Here is a 20,858-nt window from a genome sequence, read left to right as displayed (position 1 = left end):
TCAGCCAGGCATCACAGACCTAGTGAATACTGCCCTCAGTGGGGCCACACGACTGTGCCCAGCTCCCCAGCCAGCTCACGCTCTGGTCCTGTCCTCCTGGAATCAAGAGTGTCCTGGAACAATGGTCTCCAACCCTGGACATGAGAGAGTCTGGGAACCTAGGTATCAGTGTTTCCTGGGTTTCCAGGTAACACTAACATGCAAAGAGACTGGAGGAACCACAGGTCAAGAACCTGCCAAGTCCTCCCAGCCCTGCCTCTTGCCCACTCTGGGGCAAGCATGCCACGGACACCTAGCTCACAACACACAGGAGTTGGTGCACACCTGACACTTAGACCTAACACAGATTCCATCTTGCTTCATGGCCCACACACCAGGGTCTGTGATAGCTCCCAGGGCTGTCACAAAGGAACCCAGGCTGAACCCTTGGGATTCAGAGAATGACCAAAAGGCAGCTTGCCTGGGGAGACCCGTTCTCTAGACCTCTACAGTCTTGAACTGTTGGCTGGGTTCTCCCTCCAGCATTCTCCAAAATATCCTTGTGACCCCAGATTTGCAAGGGCCTAACAAAGGCAGACATGTGAGAGTCACTTGCAGAATTGGGAGTGACTAACCAACACTGTTGGTATGCCCCCCTTATTCTAACTGTGCCTATGAGAAATTCAGAGCAGGATCATGGTCAACCCCTCGACAGTTCTGATCATCTCCACCTGCCCACTGCCACAGCTGACCAGCACCCCTCAGCCTCAGGGTACACTCCCTTCCAGAGCACCGGAGCCCTGGACAACAGACTGGGCCTGGGAGGTCACTCTTGGCAGAGGCACAGGACGCACTCGTTCCTCCAGAAGACCCAACACACTAGGCCTCTTGTTCCATCTTCTAGGACCACACCTGAGGCCTTCAGCCACTCAGCTCCCTTCCCGGCCCTTTCCAGTGGCCCCTGTCCCAACTCTAACCCCTCCTAAGATGCAGGGGGGAGCAGACTCCCCTTGCAGCTAGCGTGGCTCTCCTTGCCACACACTGGACCAAACTACGTGGTGAAGGCATCACCTGCTCGGGCCCCAGGGGATGTGTTCTGTTTCTGTAGGAGCCCATGTGTGTCTGCTCTGGCATGCAGTGAGCACTCAATAAAGGAATAAAGGGGCAGATGCAGGACAAGCAGTATCTATAGGCACAGGAAAAGGTCCTGTAGGAAGGGGTGCCCTTCCGTGCAGGAAGACCTCGGGCGCCGAGGATCAAAATGGCGGCACTCCCTCTCTCTTCTGCAGGCCCCAGGGCGACCAAAACTTGATTTTTTTCCCTCCTGCTATTCCCCAGCACCAAACACCACTCCTGAACACAGAGACCTCAACAAATGTCCATCAAATGACTGGAAAAACCAACCAAAGGGTATTCTAAGGCTTCATCCTTCCAGAAACAGCCTCATGGCTCCCGGCTCAGATCTTCAGGATGAAACCCAGGCAACATGCAGGATCTGAGGGACAACGATGCACCTGGCCTCCTCCAGGTCCCTCTAACCGCGGCTCCCATCGCCTCACCTCCTGCTGGCACCTGGACTAGGCAGCTTGCCTCCGCCTTCTCCTGCCTGTCCACCCAACCGCACCCCTGAGTCTCGTGAGCTCCCTATCTCGCTCATCCAAGCAACACTGGCAACCCTTCTGAGATGCCACATAAGCACACTCTGCCCCAGAAGCCCTCCCTAGCATTCTCAAGAGTCTATGCTCCTCCAGAACTACCCCCTCTTCTTGGTGCCCCCTTTCCAACCTGACACACACGTTTTTCTCAGCTACAAAAGAGGCCTGAGAACTACCCTGTCCATCTCTTTCCCTTGTGCCCATTCCTGCGCATCTGCAATGGCCTCAAAGCCTGCCCTGTTAAGTCTGCTTGCCCATGAAGCTGGCCCTGAGCACTCACACTGCCCCCACCACTGGGCCCCTTCCTTGTGGCTCTCACTGAGTCCCACACGTCCTACAAGTATGTCATCCCAGGTTGCTGGATCTATCCCACCACAAGGATGCACTATGACCTTCTCCTAGCAGAAGCCCAGTATCTCTTCTTCACTGTGTCCAAATCAGTGACAGGTAAGCAGCTGTGCTTGAGAAAGCCCAGGTTTTCTTTGGTCTACACTGCCAGGATTTCCATGTACAACCCCACATCTGCTGCCCTCCCAAGCCCACTGACAGGGTGAGACCACTGTCATCTTCTATTGCTGCTCCTCTGCCCACCGATGCCCAGTGCTCAGTTCAAAGTATCATGGAATCAAACCATGACCTGCACAGAGCTAAAGGACAACAACAGTACACAATAACTCACATGAGACTCCTCCCACCACAGCACATCCTTGATAAATACAAAGCTGCAATAAAGATCTTCAAGGTTTTTTCATCAGAACTTGCCACAAACTAATCTGAAGAGCTTATAACCTCTTGTGGAAGGTATTTGGAAAACTGGATATAAATGCTTAAAATAAAAAACACAAAACAAAAATATAAGCAATCACAGCAGGTCTAATTTTAATTGCAAGTGAATATTTAATCAATAAATATTCACCGTTCAGAATTGCATCTGCATTTAGGATTACGAGGTACTAAGTTGCAAATTTATTAAGACTCATTAGCAAGAAAGAGTCTTTTAAACACTGCAAGTCAGACCCAATTTAGAGTAGACACTTACAGTTCCCTATTGACTTGTCTCCAAAAACAATAAAAAAGGAAAACACAAGGAAGCTGTCTGGAAACCGTTCTGAAGCTCTGGGCAGGGCCACATGCACTTCCTGCATTAAGCCAGAGGATACCAGGCAGTCCATGGATTGTTCCGGAAGGGCCTCGGCTCGGGCGCCTATCCCAGAACATAAATTCCTCCTCACATGTTGCCTCTGCTTTATTTCCTGGCTAACAACATTACTAATGCTTATAAGAAAAGAAAACCCTTGGGGAAACCCACTCGGTCTCCACTTCTCAGAGCAGAACAATCTGCGCTATACATTGTATAGTGGAGCAGACGATCACGATTTTTGTGTGATAAAACTCAGGAAAGGCAAGTGGCCACGCAAGCGACTGCCACTCCCTCCTCAAGTCCTGCCAGCCTGGTCATCTTAACCTGCAGATTAAGCAAGGACTGGACAGTGCAAACCCCTGTGCCACAGTAACACAGCAGGTGGTATGTGGACACGTGAGGGCCACGCCTTGGCCGGCAGATAGCGTGCCCGCGGCGGAGGCCCCGCGGCTGAGCAGATGGGTGGCAGACACTTACTGAGAGAAGTTTCCACGTAATTGGACGAACTGGCTTAGGGATTCCGGACCAGCTCAGCTTCCGCAATTCCTCTGTTGACACACACAAGGAAAAAAAAGGAACAAGGAAAAACAGGGTTTACAAAGGGTCACAAACCGCCCCAGTGCTTAACTACCCCACCAGTGTGCGCGGGGCAGGGAGCCCGAACTGGAGCAGGAGCAGCCCTGAGAGAAGAGCTCAGGGGACAGCCGTCCTCAACATGCCAGCAGTGGCTGTCCCCACTGCACCTGGGCACAGCCACACACCACCTGTGTGCAACCACATCTTGGAGAGGACATGTTTGCAAATCACATCCAAGTGTCCCCAGAGCTGTCCTGAGATAGGACGGGCCCATCCTCCTGCCGCTGCCGAAGGCCTGTGCACCAGCCTCCTACCTCCCCTCGCTCTCCCCCTCCCCTGGCCCCACCCCGACCCACCCTGACCTCCCGAGAGGGCTCTCCTCTCCTCTCTCCGCCCTCTCACACCTCACCTCTCACTCTTTAGGCACCTACACACAGCAGCTTCTGGGAAGCTTCTTGGAAATAAGCTTGTTTTCACACAGCATTAACTCAGGGCGTAGCTACACCGCACAGAGCCAGGACAGAAAAGCCCCGGGGCAGAATGACCTGCACCAGAGGCGCTTCTAGGACACCCACAGCAGGGAAGAGTCAGGAGCAGAAAGGGCTGGCCAGAGACAGGGCCTCAGCCAGGACAGGGCACACAAGGCCATGGGTGAGGACAACAGACAGACCAGTTCTGTGTTCCCGTGATGTCCCATTCACATGCCCTAAACAGCCAGAGCACAGGTCAATGAGCAGGGGATTAACACCTGTCTGAGTCCAGAATCCAATGCAATTATTTCCTCCATTTAACTTAGGAATATTCCATCAAGTTCTTCTAATAGCGCAGAGCTAGTGATTAACACTAGGAATAAAAGAACTGATTAGAGAAGATTTCGGCAATATAATCAACAAAATACAAAGTCCTGACACTTTATCTTTTTCCAATTACTAAGTCTAAGTAAAGTAAGTTCAGAATAAATGGGTACCAGCAATAACCTGCATTTCACAGCAATCTCAAAAAATACCAAATCTTCCCCATTCCCTAAGGACCTCAGGAAAAGCAGGGACCTAACATCTGAACACCAGTAACTGTGTTTCCCTGTCATGCCCCAGCGCTCCCCTCCTGCACGGCCTGTTTGTCTGACTGGGTCAGGAGGAAAGCACAGAGAACTCACTTACTAATGTCCTCCGAATCTGTCTCCTCATTAGAAGCAATTCCTAAGAAGTAAGAATCTTGAATATACAGCATGAAACAAAGTTCTAACTTGTCTAACTTGGCTGAAGGTTTAAAGAGAGATATCACATATACAATCTTATTCAATCCTAGAGCAGCCTAAGTAACCTAGGGCTGTGCACCACTGTAGTAGTCTCAGAGAGGTTAAGTAACTTAACCAAGGGCACACAGGAACTAAGTCACCTTCAACACCAGTGTCTTTCAACTGTTTTAACTCCCATTCTTGAGAAGACTTGTAACACAGACAAACCTTACTTGTGAATACAGACAAAAAGATCAAAATAAAAATCTTAACAGATCAAAACACAGCAGGCTATCCAAAGAATAATACACATGAACAGGATTTACTCTAAGAACGAAGGGTGGTTCAACATGAGAAGTCTTGCCACTTCCCCTGGAGCTGAAGAAGGCTGATGGGGAAAGTCACATGTCCAGCCAGATACCTGTGACTCACAGCTGTGCAGTGACCACAACTCCCCCAGCAGCCCAGAAGTTGAGCCCGCCCACCCTGCTCCAAAGGTGCACTTGATTGGCACCCACTATAGAACCAAGTCACCGTCAGCAGGGGCTGATTCCACAATGGCCTGGTGCCCTATCCAAACTCTGGGCAGAAGGTATAAGCACCCGGGGCTTCCAAGGAAGCTCCCGCTGGCCTTTCACAAGTCTCTGGAGGAAACCTCTCCTCTTTCCTCTGAAAGCTGCTGGGCTCAGACTAAGGCCCAGGAATGCTACAACCAGTTAGGACCCAACCAACCTGAAGACAAGGCCAATTAAGAGAGAGGCAGAACCGAGAGAAGCCAAGACTCAGAGGTCTGAGTTCAGAAGGTGCTCGATACAAGAACTTTCCCAAGCTGACAGCTTTCCTCTGTGGGAACAAGAGAAATGGAAGTGTCATGGGCTTGAGCTTGACAGAACAGTGCAGGACCCTGTGGAGAAACCAACAGGCCTCACACACAGTCACACATGTGAGGACATCACCAGGCTCAGAGAGACGGAGCATTTGCAGCTCACTCACCATGGGCCAGCGGGGCACCAGGCGACACCTGACTGGGCCAGTGGCCTGGGAGGCCCTGTGCTGGGCAGTCCATGCTTAGGGCTCACCTTCCTAAGCATGGATGGAGCAAGCTGAGCCCAGAACCACACGACTGCTCAAAGAAAGGGCAGAGTGTGCCTGGAGATGGTATGTGGGCATTTCACACGGTCAGGACGGTCAGGAGGTCTCTTGTGTGGAAATGGCAACGAGACAAGACCTATGCTCCACAGTGGTCTCCCAACGAAAGGGGAGGGCAGCAATACAAGGAAGACGGGGACCAAGCCATTCAGGAGCAAAAGGCGAGAAGACGCACGGGAAACTGTGCAGGCAGTCGGCTCTAAGGCTAGGAATCAGAACGACCAACCGTCCGGGCCAAGCCACTTAACACTCCTATGGGACCCGCTGCATGTGTTCTGAAATTTGACAAACGTATCCCAAGTTCACCAGGAAGAACAGGGTCATGAAAACAACCAATAAAGTTTCCCAAAAGAGCAACAAGAGCAGCAGCCTTGCAGTAGCAGATAGGGGACTCTATGACAGGGCTACAGCAACTAGAACTACAGGACTCTGGGAGAAGCCAATGAGACCGCAACAATGTTCAAAACCACAGAGACACGTGCACAAGAACCAGGATGCCATTCAAGGCCTGCCAAGTCAGGGGGCAACGGATCAACGGTCTTCCATCAAGATGGATCTGTTTTCAGAAGGATATTGGATCACAAATTTTAACACACAAAAACTAATTTCTAAATGATTACTGTATTTTATACATAATTGCATAATTGCTGGAGATTTTATGCCAAGTCTTTTTGCAAAAGAAAAACAAGGGGGGGTGCAACCATTAAGTGAAGCTTCTTAAAAAGAAAGTGCCAGTACTATCTAAAATCACAAATTACTAAACTATCTATGTCGCAAGCTAGGATGTGTGAAAAACCTGCGGATACACGTTAATGAATGGCCATGGTTATGCAGGGAAACAGGGTAAAACCCTAGATAGGCATGTGGCGGAGATGCATGTCTGTAAAGGAAGATTAAAAACACTAGAAGAAAATGTAAAATATCTTGCCGCCACCAGACAGGAAGAGTATTTCTAAGCAAAACACAAATCTCACAAACTATGAAGAGATTAACAAACTAAGAATATAAAAATTCAAAAGTGACTGTACTGCAAAAGAGAGTACAATGTTAAAACAACAAATGATATGTTTGGAAAATCCGTGCAGCATATAAAAAGTTAAACATCACTAATATACAAAGAGCAAAAGCAAAGTGTAAAAGTAAGAGAACAAGCCACCTACAGAAAGGAGAGGAATTGGAAATGACTGAAGAGCACACAAAAAAGAAGAACATTATCCTTGATGGTGACCAAAGAACTACAAATTAAAACAAGAAATCTGCCAAGAATCAGCTGGATAAAACTGCATATGAAATACACACCGCTGTCAACACCCTGGGTAGACAGCTCTCACAGGCAATAGTAGCCATACTGGTATGCCAGTTTTATTGATCAGATCTTAATCTTTGAGCAGCTCCTTCACTTCAAGAAACCCATTCTACAGGGATAATTCTAAGACTATGCAAGGTCTGTGCCCAAGGATGTCACTTGAGCAATGACGTGTTGACATTAGAAGTAGCACTAACAGGATGTAATTGAAAGCCCTGCTATATCCAAAGCCTGGAATACAGTATTGCTGTAGAAAAGAAAGGTTATTTCTAGTGTGGATATGGAATAAATTTATCAAATTACAAAGCAAAAGAGGAATGACTAAGAAAAGTGTGCAGAAGCACTGACAGTTTCTGTGGCACTACCCGCCTAGGGGAGGGTCAGGGAAGAGAGTCAAGACCAGAAGAGTGCCCCAAACCAGGCACCCTCTGATGTCTCAATAAACTGTGAACTTCCTGCAGCATCTACCCCTCCTCTCCAGGTTCTCAGGCCCCAGCATTCTGGGCCCAGCCTCAGGCCTAGCAGACTAAGGCCTGAGCACTGGCTCATCTGAAGCAGAGCAGGAGCTCCTGAAGACCAGGTCCATGCTTCTGCTGCTCTCTGTCCTGGTGAGCTGCCTCGCAGCTGCTCAGTAGTAAGAGCCAGACAGGAAGCCCAAGTGTTCCCTCTGCTCCTTGGGAGGCAGGTGGGTTGTGGCTGGTGGCTGGTGGCTGGTGGCTGGAGGCTGGCTGGCTGGCTGGGGGAGACGCTGGTATTTTGAATTGAAGTATAATCTATATACAATAGAAATTCTGAAGTCGCCCTGCCAACTGGAACATTCCTCACTCCCTTTCTAGTAACCCTGACCCTAGGCTGAGCTAACCACCTCTGGTGCCCATCACCACCGGTCAGCTCCTGCCTATGGGACCGCTTCCGTTTCTCTCAGGCAAACATGAAGCGGTACAGCTACTGGGTCACGAGGCAGATCTACATTCACCTTTGCACCTTTCAGGAAGAGGAGAGGAGCCATAGGAAGGTTCTTTGGAGAGGCTGTTCCATCTCACACTACCCACCGGCAATGTCCCAAAGTTTCAACTGCTCCGTAACTTGGTCAAAACCTAGCACGGTCTGTTTCATTGCAGCCACTTTAGAAAGTGTTAAATCGTATCACACTGGTTTTAACGAGCGATTCTGTGATGACTAACAAGCACTGAAGAGAGTCTCATGCATTTTTGGCAAGTTCTACAGCTTTTGTGGAGTGCGGGCTGAGATCTTCTACACACCCCTCACTGAGACGTTCAGTTTTACTGTGAGGACTGATCCTTCTCCTTCTGTGGGCATGCTTTCCTGTTCCATTTTGAATGTTAGATGTGCCGAGTGTCACCTTTACCTCCTCTACACACGGATGGGGCCTGCGATGCTTCCCCTTCACCAGCCAACATGCTGGCGCCCGCCAGGGGAGTGCTGCAGGGCACGGGCAGGCGGTCACAGCTTCCACGGTGCTCTCCAGCATTCAGTCTCTGCAGCTCTGGGAACTGTCCACTGTGTGCATTTGGGTGGCTTCCACAGCTTGTGGACTGCCACGCTGCTCAGCAGATCAGCCCTTGGCCCCTCTGCAGGCACCCAGCTCTCCCCTGTGTGAGTCCCTCCTCCACACGACTCTGCTCCAACGTCTCAGCCTCTCAAACCCCCATTCCCAATTTCTCACCTCAGGAAGGTGCCAGTTCATTTAGGTTCCCCTCCCTGCACAGCAACCCAGAGTCCACTGCCCTTCTCTCAGGTCAGTCTGCACTGCCTGTTGGACCATGCCTCAGAATGCTTATTTCAGGTGCTTGGTCCAGTTTCCATCTAGAACAGGAGAGCTACTCTTTGGCCAGTGGATCGTCCATGGCTTCAAATGAAAAATCCATTACCTGACATTTTGAAAGAAGTCCTCGTCCATTCACAGTTGCTGGCTCCTGGCTCCCTTCCCTCATCATATCCACAAGGTTTTGGTATCGGGGTCGTGAAACCTTAACAAATGAGAAGGAGCACTGACTCCTCTCCTCCCCGGCCCCCAGAGTTCTTGCAGAACCAGCTCTGCTCCTTCTGTAAGGGAAATCATGCTCCGTGCACATGTGCCTGTGTACCAACAAAGCCCGCTGCTGTGGACAATTAGAACGCACCAATTTAAAAAGTCGGCTAGAGCTCACGAGCACAGAAAGCCATCTGGCCCCGATGCTTTCCTTGTATGACAGCTTTTTTACTGCAAATTAATGTTTTAAACCAACAGAGGGACACTACCGTTTTCTGTTTCCTCTTGAATTGGTTTTATTAGGTGGCATCTTTCAAGGAACACTCTGGACCATATGGGCATACACTTGCACACAATGCCCCTTGCTCTCTGTTTACTGTCTGCAGGACTTGTAGTGACAGCACCTCTCCCAGGACATTTTCTTCTGGCCATTTCAAAATACCAACGTTAAGCTTCCAAGAGTCCTGTCTTGTTCAGTCACGCTCAGTTTGCTTTTACCCTCATGAGATGGCTTCCTTTCTCCTATTGGGTTCTGGCTCATGTGTGTGTGTGTGTGTGTGATTGAGGACTGAACCCAGGGCTTGATACACGAGGCCAGGTTCTACTGCCCAGCTGCATCCCAGAACCTGGCTGTGGTTCTCCTATTAGTTCCCTAAGATAGAGCTTTCATCACTGGTTTGAAACCTTTTCACTTTTCTAATACAGGCATTTAAAGCTATAAATCCTCCCCCAGTACTATTTTACCTGTATCACACAATTTCAATGTGAACTGTCATTACCACTGGGTTCAAAACATTTTCTAATTTTGCTTATGATTTCTCTGATCCATAGTCACAGAAGTACACAGATACATTTCCAAATATTTGAAGATTTTTGGTCATATTACATTACTGATTTCTACTTTAAAGCATTTCATCAGATGACTTCAGAGCTTCTTCAACCCTCTGGTCTCCACTACGACTTGTTTGGACCCAGCACGTGGTCCACTCACTTGATAACTGTGTCATGTATCCTGAAAGGAATGAACATTGATACAGCAATCTATAAATCAGCCAGGACCAGGCAGTTGACAGTGCTATTCAGATCTTCACGTCTTTAATTTATCCACTCTATCAATTGCTCCGGGAGGGGTGTTAAGAGCTCTGTGATCATGAACTTGTCTTTTCTCGTCTGTGAATGCTTACTGTGTGTCGCAAAGCTGTATGAGATGCACATTTGGGACTTGTCCATTCACTTAATGAACTGGCCCTTTTATGAAGCTGCCCTCTTGGTCTCCGTGCAGCTCTCAGTCTTGCCGCCTACTCCTCCTGATGAATTGTGGGCAAGTTAGTTTCCCCACATTAGTGTTCACACGCACACGGCTTTCTGTCCTTTATTCCAACCCCTGGGTCTTAGGGTCTAAAGCTCCATCTGGCTTTCACTGTGGTCTGAGTGTTTCTCCAGAAACTCAGGTGCTGGGACTCAATCCTAACGCAGCAGGCGGGAGGTGGGCCAGGCGGTGTGTGGGAGCCCACAGGCCTGCGGTCCTCTGAGAGGATCAGAGCCCCTGGAAAGGCACTCCCCTGCCCAGGCTTGCCCTCGCCTGGCTCCGTCGTGGGAGGACACAGCCTGCCTCCTCTCGCCCTTCACCTCCCATGCGCCCTGCGAGGGAGGGCACAGCAGGAACCCTCACACATGCTGGCACGCAAGCCCTGCGCCTCTCAGCCTGCACGCCACCCTCTCTCCTTCACCAATCACCCATCTGCACTGTCCTGTGATAACAGCACCCAAGCAGGACAGCCTTCCTATCACCTTACTGTCCTGCATCTGCAGTCAGCCAGTACAATCACTAGAGCTCGAAAAGCACAAAAGGGAAATGTGTAGAAAATGAAAGAGATACATTATTTCTACTCTCTACAACAGTACAGTTGCTCTCTGAAAAATAAAACTTTGAAGCATTTTTATGAAAACACACCAAAACCACAACTCCTTGCTTGCTTTCACCAGGAGAGCTTTGTTTCTCAACAGGACCCTCACTTGGGTCATCACCAGAGGGGATGCTCTGCCAGAAGCAGCAGAAGGGTAGCTCGGTGCAGAGTTCAAAAGCCTTGGTGGCAGCCCAGCCTGGCCGTGCTCAGCCCTCCACTCTCTGAGCTGTGACCACCGCCTCATCAGAGGCACAGACAGTCTCAAAGAACAGCATCTGTGAACCGCACCACGCGCGCACTCCACAAACCCGAGAGCGCGTTCGGTCGCACTGACAGACACAACCACTCCGCACACTCTGAACCAGACCAGACAGCGACTAGGACTCATTTGTTCTAGTTGGACGTAAAAGACTACACCTGAGACTGAACCAGAAATCTGCCACAAAATGGTGTATATAAAGAACTCACAATTACAAGCACCTTTCTCCTGGAAAGCCAAGAATAACACAAAAATCAGCCCATACTTTAAGCTGTTTCTTCCTACCACTCCTCCCTCCTTACCTGGGTTTGACTCTGACTTCTGGAACGCGTGCAGAATGCTTGGGAGACACAAGGAGCACAGGCGAGCGGTGCAGAGGTGGGGGGCACCCAGCACACAAGCACATGATCTGCCCACCAGCAGCTCCATCCACACAGGCTCATCGAGTCGCACACACTGACTGACCAATGGCCAGGGCCATCCCCCGAGGGACCCAGGGACCCACGCTCATAACAACTAGTAGGAAATCTAACCAGTGTGGGCAGCGAGCATCAGTGTCGTGAAAAGGAGGGCCAGGCACGGGAGTCCCAGGAGAGATCCAGGCTCTCCACTGAAGAAGGGACATCAGGGAAGGTTCCCACGCACTGCTACTGAAGGTCCACTCCCCACCCAAACCCATCAGCAGGACAGTAAAGGAGACATGTTACCAATGGGGACATGGGCATGAGGCAGGAGAGGTCTGAAAGATGGAAAGCACAGGCCAGAGTGGGAGACAACACAGTGGAGCACAGAAGGCAAAGCCTCCCTGCCTGCCAGGGGCTGGCAAAGAACCCCAGGAAAGGGCTGTGTGGGGCCCATGGCAGGAGCAGCACTCCCAGGTGGGGGCATGCTCCCCCACATGCAGCATCCCCCACCTCACTAGCGATAGTCCGGGTCAACCACTGAGGCAGAAGAAGGACAAGTGTTGGTGGCTCCGTTCCCCACCAGAGTTACCGTCACAACAGCACGGTGAATCCCAATTTCTCCAAGAACATGGCATGGTAATGCGGAGCAGGTGCAGAAGGAAGAGGAAAGCGTACATACCCTTCTGCCAGAGTAGAAAGTCAATCCACAGGTGATGAAGCTCTGCTCTGGAAGCACAGCACTCACACACCCAAGGGAGGGCAGGCTAAGGCCTACCACTTCCTCCACCAGCCTCACATTACTACCTCGTTCTGCAGGCCAGGCACAGGGACTACCTTGATAGAAATTAAAATGTGACCCCGAAATAATCAAGCACAGTACATGGCAAGGGGCCAAGGGCACTGCATGCAGGACACAGCACACAGAAATATGAGCTACTTCTTGTTGGGGGCTGTGTCATGCGGACAGCGCCAGAAGGCGCCTGATCACATCAGCAGCGAGGAGGTTAATTGACATAAGCACACTCAGGTGATTTATCGTCCACGCACACAATGTATGCACATGTGTTCTTGAGCACTCCTAATCGCACCTGCTCGTGATTGGGCAGCTGGCTCCCCGCCTGATCTCAACTGGAGTGGCCCCGCCCTCCACCTCCTGAAGGGTATATACGTGGGCAGTAGGCAGAAGAAAAGAGCAGCAGCTAGCAGAAAGAAAAGACAAAAAGAGCAGCAGCTAGCAGAAAGAAAAGACAAAAAGAGCAGCAGCTAGCAGAAAGAAAAGACAGTAGGAGCAGCAACTAGCAGAAAGAAGCAGCGAGAAGCCACTAGCAGAAAGGAAGAAGAGGCAGCAGCTAGCAGAAAGAAGCGGCAAGCAGAAAGAGAAGCAGCGAATGGGGCAGCGGCGGAAGGCAGATCGCAGAGCGGAGAACTGAGAACACACCTCTAGGTTGCAGATCACAGATAGACAGATCACAGTACGCGGGACACATCACTAAAGCACCTTAGGTAGACAGCACCTTTAGTTCACAGGATGCAGGACGCACCAGTAAGAAGCAGCAGGACGCACCAGTAAGAAGCAGCAGACCTTAAGTAAGGCGTAGCAAGTCTCTCTTCCTCTAAGCTCTAAGCAAAGACTGTCCTTCTCTCAAAGTTTCTCTTCTTGATAAGCAGTCTCTCTTCCTCTCAAAGAAGCCTCTCTTCTTCTAAATAAGCAAGCAAGCAAGTAAGGAAGTAGCCCAGAGATAAAAGTAGCTCAGTTTCCAGTCCACCTCTGATAAATACCCGTGCAATTGTTGCTGAGGGCAGTAACAAATATCCGCGGATTTGGTACCGCAAAAAGCCAGCGACACTTCTGCTTCTGGGCCAGGTCCACGTGATGTTGATTTCAGTAGGAAAAAAGCAGCAGTATTTGGACAGAGGTCTGCCATATTTGCTAAGCAGAGACCCCTCTAGCTGTGAGGCTCAGAGCAACCAGAAATGACAAGAACACAAGGGGCCCACATCAGGCAGCCCCTGCACCTGGGCCTGGCACTGCTAGTCACTCACGCTCAGTGCACAAAGGCAAGCCTCTGTGGACATGGGCCTGTCCTGGAACTGCAGAAGCATCCATAGGCTTGGGACTGCCCACAGCAGTGCTCTGGAATACCACCAGCACCCCCAAGGGCCACCAAAGCAATGACAGTCGTACCTAAAAGCAGATCACCACAAATTCATCACCTTCAGGCTTTCAAAACAGAGTAACTAATTTTCTAGAGAGTTGCTTTTCTTTTTCAGGGGAAAACAGGAAATAGAGACCCCTGATCCGTAGATGCTTTCTATCATTCACATATGGTCTCTGGTCCCTTACCAATCTGTGGACACGAAAGGTTGGATGTCAGAGCCCAAGAAAAGTACCTGCTCTCACCTCTCCAGCCCTGGGAATCTCAGCCAGGTTTCACCTCCACAGAGTAAGTGGAGGGAAGCTGTTTCTCCTCCACCACGTGAGGTGGTTAAATCATCCTTTTGGAAGGTGTTTCCTTCCACAGACCCTGGAGGCCAGACTGCAGCAAGGGAGACAACTGTGCAGTCTCCAGCTCAGAAGCAGCTGGCCTCTGTTCTGCTGAAGACTGGGCAAGAGGCCGCCACATACCCATCACTGGGCAGCTTCTCTCAACAGTCAGGGTACTCCAAGCTTGATGGGTCTTAATTGCTATGATTAACATAATAACAGTTTTCAAAACAACTTCTCACTCTTTAACTTTTTCTTTTACCTAAGTCTTTTTGTTCCTTCAGGCAACTTCTTGGTAACAAGTAGGAAGAAATGTACATTAGGAAGTGACAGAGTTTAAGAAAGGCCTTAGCAAGTATCCCTGGCTGAGGTGCTGTGATGAACCAGAGGCCAGAGCTGCTGTCTCCTGCAGGAGGGTGCAGTGTGGGCCAGACACAGACAGGTGCCTGGGAACACGCCCGCCTGTGCTGCGCATACCGCCTACTGCGCAGGTGTGCCAGGAAATCCTCTTACTTGTTTTTGTTGGTTTTAATAGTTCCATGTACCACAAGTAGAGTTCTCTTTTATTTTCTTTTAACTTGCTCAGTGAAGATACCCAACTCATTCATAGCAGGGAAAATGAATTGTGTCAAAACAGAAGCTGCTTTGCAGCAGTGCAGGGAAAGCTTCTCCTTAACCCTTCCACATGCAAAGTTCCAGGCCCCTCCTAAGAAGCCTGGAATGGTGCTCCTCCACCGCCACAGCTCAGAACCTCGCCCCTGCACACCCTCTCTTCTGCACCAGCGACTTCGCCTCCAGTGGTCAGAGGGGAAGCGTCTGGAATGCCTCCAGGCATACCTGCCCCTGGCTACCTCACAGTAAGTGTGTGACTCGGTGCTCATGCCCAGCTCTGCTCTACCTGAGACACACACAATGGCAGCTGAGGAGAAGGCGAGCAGTGGCACAGGAAATGAAACAGCAACTCCAGCCTGGTCCCCACAACAGCCAACCAGAAAAACTGGCAGTGGTAAGAGTCAAGAGTCTCAGGGCAAGCAGTGGCTCAGCAGAAGAGAACCCACTTAGCACGCGCAAGGCCCTGGCTTTGACCCCAGCACCATGCCCCACAAAAGAGCTGTGGATATCAATAAGAAAGAAGACCCGATTGACAACAGGCGGAGAATATGGACGGGCAATACTTCAAGGAAGACATTCAGAACATGCATGGGAAAGATGCTCAAAGCCATTAGCCACCAAGGAAACCGCACCCACAAAGAGGCGCCACTTTACATACAGATGGTACAGTTCTACAACGTAGGAAAACTGAAGCCCTGTACACAACTAGTGAGAAGGAAAACTGATGTCGTCACCGGAAGTCTGGCAGCTCCTTAAAAGGTTTAACAGAGCTGCCATGTGACCCACAATCCCCCTCCCCGGGCACACAGAAAGGCACACACATCTATCAACACCTCGGACATGAGCATTCACAGCAGTGTCACTCAGAACTGCCAAGAAGCAAAAACGCCCAAACACCCGTCAACCAATGAATGGGTAAATACATGTCTTCTACACAGTGTATGTTAACTTCCTGAGATAATCAGCTTACAGAGAGAAAAGGTCTATTCAGGTTCATAATTGCAGAGGTTTCAGTCCTTCACTGTTTGGACCTATTGTTTGGGGCCTGTGGGGGACAGCACACCATGACAGAACCATGGAGCAAAACCACTCAGCTCCCGGGAGGAAGCCGGTCCTGCCATCCCCTGTGAGGGCACACTCCCAGTGGCCAGGACACCTCCCACGAGCTCCGGCTCAGAAAGCTTCCACTGCCTCCGGCAGTGCCAATGGGGACCAAGCCTTTGACACATGACCTTTGGGGGACCCAAACTACAGTGCAATGGAACATTATTTGAACAAGAAGAAAAGCATATTTGCCACACGAGGTCAAGCCTCAGAAACACAGCCAGGTGGTGATAACATGATGACAGCCACCGATAACATGATTTCCACCCACAAGAAAGGTCCACGAGCAAATCCGCGGAGACAGAAAGCAGCACGGTGGCTGCCCCGGGCTGGGGGCAGGGCTGGGGGCAGGGAGGACTGCTGAAGTACAGTTTCTCTCCGAGGTGATAAAAATGTTCACCGCCTGCCTCTGCAAACACACTAAAGACCGCTGAGTTGTATGCCTTACCTGGGGGACTGTATAGCACGTGGACTGTATCTCAGTAAAGATGTTTCTAGGGCTGGGCTTGTGGCTCAGTGCTAGAGCACTAGCCTGGCACACAGAAAGGCCCTGGGTTCCATCCTCAGCACCACATAAAAATAAATAAATAAAATAAAGAATTGTGTCCATCTACCACTAAAAACAAATTTTTTAAATGCTTCTAGAAGTCTTGGATATGGAATTCTCAGCTGGGGATCGAACCTACAGCTTTGCACATGCTGAGCACACACTCAACCACTGAGCTACATCCCCAGTCAGGAAAAGGAAAGTTTAGAATGAATTTACAGCCCATCCGCCTTCTCAGGAAGGGGCTGGAAATGGAAGCCCTTGGTGGGAGGGATGGCAACAATGACAGGCTCTGGCATTAGCCTGTGCATCAGATCCGAGGTGGGCAGGCAGTCCTGCACAGGGAAGGAGAGCGCTGACCCAGGACAGCACTGGCCCCAAGGTGGAAAGATGGTGCAGAGCATGGGGCCTCCCAGCGACCTCCTGGTCCACGCTACGCTAACCACAAGCCTCCCAAAGGCCTCCTGTAAGTGGATGTGTTGCTCTGTCGCAGGAAGCAGGCTGGTGGAGAGGAGAACTCCAAACTTTATTTTACACCCAGGGCCCAAAGGAAAACAACACTCCACATTCTGAGCCCCGAATTTCTCATGATATTTATACATTATTTGGCGTCATCATCGTAGACCCCTCCTGTCAATGTAATTTTTTTTTAAAAATTACTCAGCTCAGGGCTGAGACAGAAGAACTTTGAGTTCAAAGCCAGTCTCAGCAAAAGTGCACTAAGCAACTCAGTGAGAACTGTCTCTAAATAAAAGATAAAATAGGGCTTGGGGTGTGCCCTGAGTTCAATCTCTGGTACCCAAAATAAAAGAACAAAAGAACTCCTGATGTACACAGCTGAAGGCCTTGTGCAGGTCTCTAGTGCCCGCTCAGAAACAGAAGACGCGCCCTTCTCACAGGCATCTGTTACATTTCACGTGTCTACCTGTGTCCTTCCTCAACAATGGCGCTGCGCCCTAGCTTGAAGATTCTAAATTAAAACAGCTACAAACAGGAAATCTAAGTGTTTAAAGGAAAAGGAGTATTTTAGAGACCCAAAACGTTTAAAGAAAAACTTTGGTCTTTCAAAGTCTACAGCTAAGAAAAGCAGAGTGCAACTAGTCTGCACCTCCTGAAGCTAGCTCCCATGCCACCCGGGGAGTCCTGACCGCCTGCCAGTCACTTCACAAGGCCTAATTACACCAGTTTTCCCTTCAATACATCGATCCCACAGCCAATGTTGCATGGCATTTAATTAAAGGAAAGACTACTGCTACTTTATGTTAAAAATCTAAATCCCTTCAAACAAATTAGAAGCTACAGGCTGACATTTTTGCTTTCCAATAGGAACCACTGAAGATAGGTACCGAACCTCAGCAATTCCAACATTAAAATATTCCATGTTTACGTACTTGTCAGTTGGGGGGCAGAGAGTGTGAGAGCAGGCATGCACACCCAGGATTCAGTGCACCCCGAGGTCAGCAGTCCACTAACAGCATCTGGAAGCAGGGCACTCCAGTCCCTAAGAGGCAGGGGTGAGGAGAGAGTGGCTGTGGCAAGCACGCACACTCAGCTGCCAGGACTCTCCTAGGAGCTAGGACCCTTGAGCCATCACCACCCCTTCCACTAGAACTCCTGCCTCTGCCCTGCTCCAGATTCCCCCCACCTGGAGAACAAGTCCCCAGGAGGGACTTGAGTAAGTAAGACCAGGGCCCTGAGTAAGTGCAGAAGGTAGAGGCTATCCTCAGCACTGCCGAGGGGTTCTCTGGCTCCAGGGGCCAACAAGCACATCCCTAGATGCCACACACGACTGGGAGCTGGCAACAGAGTGGCCAGAAAGTCTTGTGCACAATCAGCTCAATTAATGTTGGCAAGTCTGAGGTGCTGTTCCAAAGGCAAAGCACACAGTCCCACAGCCCCTGCATGCTTCATAGGTAAGACACTGAGCAAAGCTCAGCTGGCAATGCAAGGCCCTGGGATGCCACAGAACCTCCCTGACCCCCACCTGCTGGCCCACAACCCATACATGGTCAGGACCTCTTTACGATGCAGCCCAGAATGCTCTCGCCTAGAGCCCCCTCTGTCCTCAGCACATGGCTGACCCCACCATGGCCCCTGGGCTGCACCAAACCACTCTCACCCCACACTGGAGCAACAGCTCCCTCTCTTCTCTGGGGGGACCCTATGCCTTCTGCACACTTCCACATGTACCAACACTGGCTGCACCTGTCGCCAGACCACCTGTGCCTGAGCACAAGCTCCACAAGGACGCGGACTCTGATCCACCGTGAAGCCTAATTCCCTGCATTTCCACCGTCTCACAGGTGCTGAGGAATGTTTGCTACTCAGAATACAAAAAAGGTGAGCGAGACTCAGATGCTGTGCCTGCCTGTGAGAGGCTGAAACAAGGGCTCTGAGAAGGTGGCCATTCACACCTGCAGCACAGAAGGCAGGGGCCAGGCGGCATGCGCCTCCAAGCAGCACTGTGGGGCAAAACAACGCTCAGGTCAGCACGACAGGGGCACGCCGGCACTGTCGCCACCGTCCTGTGCTCGGGCCGTGTTCGAGGCACCACTGAGGCACTCTAGATAGCGTGAGGATGAGAGGGCTTCTGGGTGGCACTGAGACCACAAGAAATGGGCAGAAAGACACAGTCCAGAAAGGACAGAGCACAAACTCCTGCTGCTGTCGCTAATGACGCCAGAGCAGGCTGTCTGCTGTGCTGCACGCGCGATATCTGTTTCAGCACATGCTTGAATGGTTACTATCCCAAGTACCTGGGCGAAGTTAACATGCAGGGATCTGCAGGTTCTCACAGCCAGATAGACGGACGGTGAGCAGGAGTCTGTGCTCTGTTCTGGAAGCCATGGAGTTTTCAAAACAGAGGAGAAAGCCGTGTTTCAAGGTGACCTGCCTTCTGCTGGGACAGGGAAGGCATCATAGGGAAAAAGGAAACTGGCTGGAAAGCTGCTTCCAGGTCTGAGCAAAAATGGTACAGGTATGATCGAGGACAGGCCACAGGCAGAAGGAAAGATCACAGGGACCAACACAGGGGCACTGAGAAAAGACCAGAACAGAGAAGCTTCCACAGCAACTAGACATGGAGACAAAGAGGAAAAATTTGACAATGACCCTCAAGTTTTATCCAAGTAAGAGACAGCTGACATCTACGATTCAAACAGGAAGTCGGGAGGCAGGTGGTTCAGCGCAGGAGGAGATAAACAGGAGAGGATGAACAGGAGGAAGGTCCGTGGGCACCTACCAATGCCACAGAGCAGACTGGGCACAGGGCTGGTTTCTGCAGGGGGTCTGTCGCCCTGAAGGGCAGCTCCCATCTGCCTTATACACAAAGGAAAGAGACTGAGCAGCCCGACTCCAGCTAAAGTCCGCGGTCCTTCCAGCATACTCGATGTGTTCAGATGAAGAGCTGGAAGACAAGGCAGAGGGGCCCTCCAGAAGATATTTGGACTGGGGGATGAGCTCAGGAGTGTGGAATACAGAGGACTCAAAAAGCAAAGGAGAGCATATTTTTAAAGAGAAGATGAGAAAGTCACTTTGGCAAACATGGATGTGAAGGTGGAAGAGAATGGTCCAGTCACAGGGCACACCGGGAGGTCACTGAGTCCAGGGGACACCTTTCGAGATGTGCTGATACAGAGTGCCTTGAGGGCACACAGAGCAGCTGAGAAAAGTCACCCATTGGCCGAAAAGGAACAGCACATCTTCTAGAACAGCCTTCCTACCCAAGCTGAGTTGGGATGCCCTGGGCACCCGTGCATTCACTGCTAGGTCTCCCCGGCCTGGCCCAAGGCCGTCTCTAGGGAGTGCTCAGCAAGTCTGCTGAATCAGTGACCCTCTTGAACAACAGTTTCCTCATCTATAAAACAAGAGGCTCAACTAACTGCTTGGCTTCCGCTCAGCTCCTAAGTACAGCTGGGCAAATGCAATGCCTTTGGGGGCCTCCAAAATACCTGTTTCTGCAAAGGGAGGAGCAAAACCCAGATGTGTGGGAAATGGCACAGAGCACTATGTGTCTCGATCCATCCTTCAAGGCAGCTGCAGGTGAAACCCTAAAACTCTCAGGGGATCCTCTCTTCCTGGCTGGAGGAAAAGTCTGACAGGCTGCAGCCCACCTCACAGGCGGAGCGCAGGCAGGGCCTGAGGCTGGAATCACCAGCTCCACACACAGGAGCACCTTCCCAGTGGTCCCCACTTCTGGAGCCCACCCTCCCACTATAAGGAACAGCACACTCGTCTTGCCCTCACCTGCTTTTGACATTTGTGGATTGTTCTCTGACACCAGAGGTGCCTTTATAAGGTCCCCACCCCACCACAGGCAGGTTAGAAATGTGAAGAGGGCTGGAGGGAGTACAGAAGGGGCAGGAAAGACTCACAGGGTGGAGAGAGACCAGCACAAGGAAGGGCAGGGAGTCAGGCTAGGGCAGGGCCAGGGCAACCCTTGTAAGCCTCCACCCATCTTCAGACCTGTGCCTGCTACAATGTTGGTCTTTAAGGGCCCTTCGAA

General features: G+C 50.7%; 1 protein-coding gene across 1 annotated transcript in view; it reads right to left on the bottom strand.

Annotated features, from left to right (window-relative positions):
• TBC1D22A (TBC1 domain family member 22A) overlaps positions 1-20,858 on the bottom strand; it is a 355,623-nt gene that overhangs the window by 264,446 nt on the left and 70,319 nt on the right. Inside the window, exon 5 of the mRNA XM_079140182.1 lies at positions 3,253-3,323. Within this exon, the coding sequence (XP_078996308.1) occupies positions 3,253-3,323 (71 nt within the window). The remainder of the gene's footprint in view (positions 1-3,252; positions 3,324-20,858) is intronic.

The sequence above is a fragment of the Sciurus vulgaris genome (assembly GCF_902686455.1).
Source record: "Sciurus vulgaris genome assembly, chromosome: 5".
Classification (NCBI taxonomy): Eukaryota; Metazoa; Chordata; class Mammalia; order Rodentia; family Sciuridae; genus Sciurus; species Sciurus vulgaris.
The sequence above is the reverse complement of the archived record's forward strand: the minus strand, read 5'-3'. Positions and strand labels throughout refer to the sequence as shown.